This window comes from Engraulis encrasicolus, chromosome 10 (assembly GCF_034702125.1).
Source record: "Engraulis encrasicolus isolate BLACKSEA-1 chromosome 10, IST_EnEncr_1.0, whole genome shotgun sequence".
NCBI lineage: Eukaryota > Metazoa > Chordata > Actinopteri > Clupeiformes > Engraulidae > Engraulis > Engraulis encrasicolus.
In genome coordinates, this window is record NC_085866.1 from 51,547,695 (window position 1) to 51,555,496 (window position 7,802).

The window sequence follows — 7,802 nt, forward strand, 5'->3', positions numbered from 1 at the left end:
GAGACGACTCTCAGGGAAGCCCATCTCTTTGGCCAAGTCCAAGATGCCAGGAATGGCCTCCAGTTTCTCAATGGCGTCATCAGGAAGAACCAGGCGTGCTGTGAGATCATCCAGATCCTCCATCTCTTCATCCCAGCTCCTGTGTTGGTCGCTCTCTGCCTTCTTCTGGAGCTCTGCAGAGTGGGCTGACTGCTTCATCATCTTTTCAACGTTCTCGGCATTGAACTTCAGCTGTCTGTACTTGGCGAGCATTTCGCCATGGAGCTCGATCATCTTCAGGTGGTCCTCTCTGCTGTAATGACAGGCACTTCCACTTCATTTTAATCATCAGTTTATTTTTAATTTTACATACTATTATTTTTTTTTCCCCTCATTTTATTTTATTTTCAAATGCATTCTACTTCTTTTTCTTACTTGAAAACATTTATCTTTATTGTACTTTTATTTCTATTTTATTTTTGCATTTTAATTACTCTCCTATTGTTAATTCACTGAAGCTTTGTTTTACTTTCCCTACTGTTATGTATTTGTTTTGATTGTAAAGTGTCCTTGGGTATCTTGAAAGGCGCTCAAAAATAAAATGTATTATTATTATTATAAATGAGAGCCAGAGGCCTGATGGGAGTGAGTTGGAGGTCCACCAAAGGCCCCAGTGGAGAGGCTCACAGGAGCTGCAGATGTTGAAGAAATTGGGTGAATCCCTGGAGCCATTACTCCTCCTTGGGTTATGCTGCCGGGCATCTGGGCTGCCTTGACTGCCATGTTGTTCTGCTGACCATGAAGAACCTCAGCAGGCAGACTGACATTCCCCACAAACTTGAGGGGCCCAAGCTCCTTTAGCCAAGCAGCTGTGTCATCAGATGATGGGGTGGTGACCTTGATGCAATCCTCGCTGTGAGAAGATGGCACAGGAGTTGGCCTCAAGTTGCCCACAAACCTCAGCGTCTGAAGGGCTGAGGTTGGCACGTTGGTCACACCACTATACTGCTCCTGAGACACAGCTGGGCCCTTTTGGCACTCCTTCCAATACTTACCTACAAATATGACGTGCATTTATTAAAATGACATTATGCTAACATTGTTGTCAGAATTATAAAATAAAGAGCAGTTTAGATTAAGATTTAGATTTAGATGAAGTTCATGTTCTTACTGGAAGAAAACCGTGTGGACCGCACATATTGGTATGGATGCTCAGACTGGGGCCTCCAGTGAGATGCCATGTCCACTTCTCTTGCAGAGTTTGACAGGACTCGCTCAGAACAAGTCTGGTGGCCAGTCCCAATCCATGACTCTCTCTGGTGGGAAGTTCACTTGTGATAAACTTCCCATGATATATAATTTAAGCTAGGGGAAAGCATCTGAGAACAGCTTTGTCTTTGATTTAAAGCTATCAATAGTGGGTGCATTTTTTACGTCATCTGGAAGCTGGTTCCAAAGCTTTGAAGCATAGAAGCTAAAGGCTGCCTCTCCACACTTTGTTTTGACTTTTGGAATCACCAGCAAATTCTTCTCCGTTGACCTAGTGACCTGGTTGGTGCATACAGCTGAAACATATCCAGTAGATATGTGGGTCCCATTCCATTTAATGAGTTAAACACAAGTCACATTGCCTTAAAATCAATTCTGTAGCTTACTGGGAGCCAATGCAGCGATCTTAAAATTGGAGTAATGTGGTCGAACTTCCTTGTTCCTTCCTTGTTGAAGCTGTTTGATGGTCTTTTTGGGGAGGCTTGTAAAAAGACTGTTACAGTAATCAACCTTACTGGAAATGAAGGCATGTATTAGCTTCTCCAGATCATGTTTAGATAAGGCCCCTAAATTTAGAGATGTTTTTTATGTGATAAAATGCAGACTTAGTAATAGCTTTCATGTGAAGTTTAATCACTGTCAATGAGGACCCCAAGATTTTAACTGTATCCCTTGCTTTCAGTCCCTTCGTTTCAAGAGATAGTAGCAATCTTTTGTCTCTCCTCTCTTTTCTCAAATATAATTACGTATGTTTTATCTGTGTTTAGCTGGAGGAAATTGTGAGACATCAATTTGTTTAAAAAAATGCATTTCCCATTGAACATTTCAGCTATTCGTCCTGACCCACCATGCACCTCTAGAGCTGCCTATGAGTGAAATGACTGTCTGGTAAACCCCATAGCATTTGATGAAAGACAAACTTGAAAGAATACTGGAGGGGCAAGAGACATGGTTAACCAGTAGTTTATTCACAACAATAAAAAAGAACTTAACACATATATTATTTTAAAACAATGTATCTGAATGGACAGAGATGGGTAGGTGTTCAGAGAGAGAGAGAGAGAAGTCATCTCTTCACTGGACATGAAAAACGTGCTCCGACACAGAGAAGTATGTACAAATGCGTTTCGCAGGGGCAGAAACACCTGTTAGCACAATAATGTATTCCTTAAATTACTTATACCTATATAGAACAAAGCCTCCTATTGAACTCTTGTACCTTCTCAGACACAACATTGACTCAAAAATAATACAGAATTTGTATGAAGTAAAGTAAGATGCAGAGTGCCTTGGATGTCCTTCAAACTTTGTTTCAACAAAACTTTCAGATGCCAAACACTGGCAATCCTGCATTGCCATAGAGTTGAGGGTACTATACAGTACTCTCACATTGGTCTCAGGTGCAGCATTTAATGCAAGATTAGTGTTGGGACATTGCAGGGTAGTACCGCCGCAGACATTGAACAATGGCCTTATGTCGTTTATAGCAGATTCTTTTTATGGTTGCAGATATTTACATTTGCATTTACATTTACATTACATTTAAATGTAAATGTTTTAACGTTAACACATATACTTCACAATGCACTGCACATCAGATGAACCTTACTTCAGCAAATGGTGTAATGCGCCGGGGAAATGAATACTGATGATAAATGTTGGCCACTGAGATTAACAGTGAGAAAAGCTGTATGGGTGCTCATACATCAGCATTTCCACAGAAGCCAAGGAAGAATCATCATGGGAAGAGGCGAGTCTTTACAAGCGTACAGCTGCAGACTGCACAGTGCAATGTTTTGAAATTCATGTGGACTGGAAAGAGGTCTCAGGCTGCGACAGTATGGCCTCTTTCCCATCCTCCTGACAATGCACCTCCTGCCTCACAATCTGGCCGTTCACCGTCCGCCTTCCGACATCGATGCTGTCGTTTCCTTCATCTCTATACTGAACAGGCTCGTTGGGATCGTCCTCCACCGCTACCTGCATTATGGGACCGATCTCCTCAGGGCCTGTTCCGACCTCCATATCCTCTACAGCTCCTCGTCCATTTGAGTCCTCGACAGGGTTTACAGGGAGTTTCTCCTCCTGGCCCTTTGCAGCCTCCACATCTTCAAACCTCTCGACTTCGGGAAGGGGGGCAAAGTACTTTTTCTAGCCAAAACAAACAGACAACATTACATTGTTTTACATTACCAATGATTTTTACAGACATACCAGTAGTACGTATGTGACAAAGTCTGAATCATTACTTAGACAAGTACATGTCCACTGCGTAGTGAAGGTAAGGCATCGTGTCCGAAGAATAGCAACATCTGGATGAGGTATGTCTGATAAAATGATTGCCTGAGGACTCATTTTTTAAAATAAATTTTGAACATCAACCTGGCACATCTACACTGCTCCTAAATAATTTGCCCCATAGGTGCCGGAAAGGGGTATGCTGTGGTGCATTTGCATCCCCACTTTTGGGCTCCCTAAATGAGGCTTTCTCAACAACTTTTACTGCAGACAAATGAGTGGAGCGCAGCAGCAGTAACAATGTTAAGAAATAGAGAATGAAGAAAAAATGCACCACCACTTTAAAACTTGCCCTTGATTTGCCCATGTTGTGGACTTCTAAACATGGATTGCAGATTACAGTCTTAACACTGTTCCGTGTAGATGTGTGAAGATTTGTGAATGAAGGACAGAACATATTTACCTTTCTTTGCAGAATGTCTCCTAATTTTCCTATAACAAGAAAAGAAATGTAAATCACTTATACTTACACTTTCATGCCAAACTTATGTGTCAAAATCTTCTCTTTGGGAGGAGATGGTAGAAAGAGGAATACTCATACAGTACGTATTGCGAAAAATTACGACTAGGATACAAATGAGTCAAAAGCAGAGTAAGACCCTGGGAGTGCTCTGCTGTCCTTTGTCATCATACAAAACACTTCTTAGAGGACCAATATCAAAACAGCAGTTTGTACTTACCACTAAACTTGGTAATCACCGCGATCACCAGCAAAACAACCACAGCAGCAAAAGTAAATCCTACAATGGCTCCAGTATGATTGGCTGAAATAATATGAGTAAAAGAAAACAAATATGTTAGTTGTGTAATTGTTTAATTGTAATTGTTTTATAGAACGAGAATCAACTGTATTTAATCATTGATTGGATTGACAGTCTAAAAATGCACAAGTTGTTAATGACAAGTCCATATATGTGATACAACCACATCTTGGATGTAACTACAAAAATATATCTTTATGTCAAATTATAGTACTTAAATGGACAGTTTGGTCAATTTTATCATGCAGTTGTATTGGTCACGCTACCCTTGACTTGTCAGTACCTGGTGATGCCACATTTTTCGGCTCAGCCCTTTCCGAGATATGAGCAATTCTAATGGGGGCAGCGTTTGTTTACATTTTTAAAAAATGAAACATAGGCCAACTCCAAATATTTTCCCAAAAGGTACTGCTGTTTGCTAGTTGTCTGCTGATGTTTTATAACCTTTGGATGTTTTTGGGAATAAATAAAAAAAAAAATTTGAAATGTAAACAAAGAGCTGCCCCCATTACAATGACCAGGATCTCAGAAACGGCTGAAGAAAAAAAAATCTCAGGCACTGACAATTCCAGGGTAGTGTGAGCATTACAACTGCATGTTGAAATTGACCAAACTGTCCCTTTAAGATGTAATTAGTCCTATATGCAACTGAATCATCCAGACCAAAGACCAAGGTGTCTTTTGACCAATTAGGATATACAGTATAAAACTGCTTACCAGCATGGCCACAAATTCTGTTGGATGTTGAAGTGCCTTCCTGCTCAATAGCTCCACACCTTGACAAAAAGAAGACAGTGCAGTCAGGACATGCATGTACACCAAGTTGGTTTCATGATGCTAAGCTATTAGATGTCAATATCTTTGTTATCATATGTGATATTCATAGCATGCTCATTATAGTCTCAACTTGTGATATGACTTGTGCAAAAGCATCAAGTGGCATTTGTGGGAAAAGAGACCATTTCATCTAATTCATGTAATTGATGAATGAAGCCAACTGGTTGCTTCTTCTTTCAATTGATAATGTTAATTGTGCCATCTCGTATGACTGCCAGTCTCTTCCTCTAATATATGACCAAAGTACTTGTATGCACAAAATTTTTCTCATAAAATATTCTGACAAGCTACTGGGAATTCATATGATGAAAATCGGAAAATAAAGCATGGTCCCTCTAGACACAAACACACCATCTCCAGAATCAAAGTTGACAATCTCAAACATATCAAAGTCAACAACGCTAATGGCCTACTAACATGTGTTTATGGCCATTAAAACGGTACATAAGTAGGCCTATTTTTATTTATTTATAGATGTCAAAGACTCACTCTCGCCATGGCTCGCAGCTCCTAGATGAATTTGTGTCTGAGAAGAATCCCTCCGGGCATTCCGTACATTCATTGTCTGTGTATTGAGTGGCTGGAAAAGCAGCAGAGGACAAGGAAACGTATGAAATGTTTGTATACAAAATGCCATGTTAGACACTATTCATTTTTGTACACACCACATCTTATGCATAGCTTTCCATGAGATCAGGTTGGGCACGCTATTCACCTTGAAAAGTGTAAGGTCCCATCAGACGGTTGTCAGAATAGTCCTGTTCCTAAGTTTGCCAAGTTATATTGGCTGATTTATTTTCATTCCTTAATTTCAGTTGGTATCAACAAAGTATCTGTACTCTACTAAACACCAATAAGGTTAAGTTTAACTGGTTTTGTATCCAGTTCAAGCAGCAACACTTTACTGTCTAGCTATACATGTATTGAATATGAATATATCAGCAGCATGTTACCAGAGTATATATTCTAACAATTGGCAGTATTTTAAACAGAGAGCTGGCCTACCGGCTTTAGATATCTTCTGGCCAGGAGGGCACTGGCGATTCTGGATGCACATGACGCATGACGTGCTGTCACAGTGGTAGTCACTCATACACTCGCACACACTTCTCTTCTCTTTAGTAATGGGCTGTGTGGGCTGTAGGTGAACATCTGTGTACAAAAGAAAACCATGAGCATGAGTTTACAAAATAAATAATACGTACATTAACTTCTGTGATTTATCCAATAACGCTGATGTCCGTAACCAACATAGGACTTCTGTACAGTATTACTGTATAGGCTACACTTACTTGGATCACAATATGGATGGCGTTTACATTTTGACTCCTTTGTGTACTCATCTTGATACTCTCCCTCTTTACATGGTTCACACGTGGGATTGGCACAGTTGTCAAGGGTTGCCATTTTTGTCCCTAAAATGTAAAAACAATTAGTCAAATCGACTAGAGGTACATATATAAGATGTCATATGGATAAGCATGTAGGGTTTCTTCATTTTTATGAACTCTGTCATTTTTATGTTATCTTACCAGGGGGACATTTTTTGCAACACTCCCCATTCTCGTTCTGATACTTTCTCTCAGGGTCGCAAGACTGTGAAGACCCATAAAAAACGACCAGAATCTGAGGACAGAGAGACGAAAACATGATTGACCGCACGCGCGTCTCCCACTAGAGTGCGAACGTGGAAAGTCCCCAAAATACCAGCCGTGAAGTTCAGTCAGACTTTCACTTTTGGGTAGTTGAGGGAGTATTCCACACGATTAGATAACAGTGATAAAATACAATAAATAATATTTTACATTATTACTACAGTATTACAAGAATCTACCCCATCCAAGCTTGCAATAAAAAAAACATGCAGATTCATAGTCAAAACGAAAGTGAAACCAATCCTAACGCGTAACGCAGTGCGCACAAAGGTAGGATACATTAAAATTCTAGTTCTAGTTGCCACGTAGGCTGAAGACCACAAGAAAGTAAACAAGTAATGTAACATCAGATCAAATATAGTTCTATTCCTCCACTACAAATGCACACCTGTTAGTTTGTGAATGGGTTTGCAAGGCTTCAATGTAACAGGCTGCCAAATGTCCACGAATAACACACTGCCTGTTTTCTCCATTCTACGTAAAAACTGAAGCAACTATGAGACGGATAATGTTGAAACTTACCAGCAATTGTATTCCTACGGAACTCTTCATGATGTAGGCCTACGATTCAATTGTAGATTTTTAGTAAACGAGTGCTCAGACTAAGATGTTGTCGAGCTGGCGCTAAGCACTACTGTGCGATGGGGTGGGCTTTGGAGCTTCTTCTCTCAGTCGAAGGGGAAAACCAAACCAGCTTCCCTGTTTTCAGAAACCACGTGGTATCAGGACAGGGAGAGAGCTCTAGGCAAACCCCAACTAATCTAAACACACACACTTCTGGCATAGATGAAAAGGGTGTAAAAAATGAAACATGCAAACAATGTACATTTTAAATATGAAGAACTTATTTATTTATTTTTTATGTTATTTTTATATATATATATATATATATATATATATATATATATATATATATATATATTATTCATTTATTTATTTGTATTAATCAAACCACTCATCCAACACAAGAACACACACACACACACACACACACACACACACA

The 7,802-nt window shown here is 39.8% G+C and overlaps 1 protein-coding gene across 1 annotated transcript; it reads right to left on the reverse strand.

The window, feature by feature from the left end:
- Window positions 1-2,195: 2,195 nt before the first annotated feature.
- cd40 (CD40 molecule, TNF receptor superfamily member 5) lies at window positions 2,196-7,450 on the reverse strand. Its single transcript, XM_063207701.1, has 9 exons — window positions 7,322-7,450; window positions 6,677-6,770; window positions 6,437-6,559; window positions 6,150-6,296; window positions 5,634-5,724; window positions 5,025-5,083; window positions 4,227-4,310; window positions 3,950-3,978; window positions 2,196-3,399 (listed from the first exon to the last, which is right to left on the reverse strand). The coding sequence occupies exons 1-9, from the start codon at window positions 7,349-7,351 to the stop codon at window positions 3,052-3,054; spliced, it is 1,005 nt and encodes a 334-aa protein (XP_063063771.1). The 5' UTR covers window positions 7,352-7,450; the 3' UTR covers window positions 2,196-3,051.
- Between the last annotated feature and the right edge of the window lie 352 nt (window positions 7,451-7,802).

Excerpts from the sequence above, each read along its gene's own strand:
- cd40 (XM_063207701.1), bottom strand. The coding sequence starts at position 7,351 with ATGAAGAGTTCCGTAGGAATACAATTGCTG. Across the intron at positions 6,771-7,321 it reads CCGTAGGAATACAATTGCTG|ATTCTGGTCGTTTTTTATGG; the intron begins GTAAGTTTCAAC and ends CTCTGTCCTCAG. Across the intron at positions 4,311-5,024 it reads CAGAATTTGTGGCCATGCTG|CCAATCATACTGGAGCCATT; the intron begins GTAAGCAGTTTT and ends ATATTATTTCAG.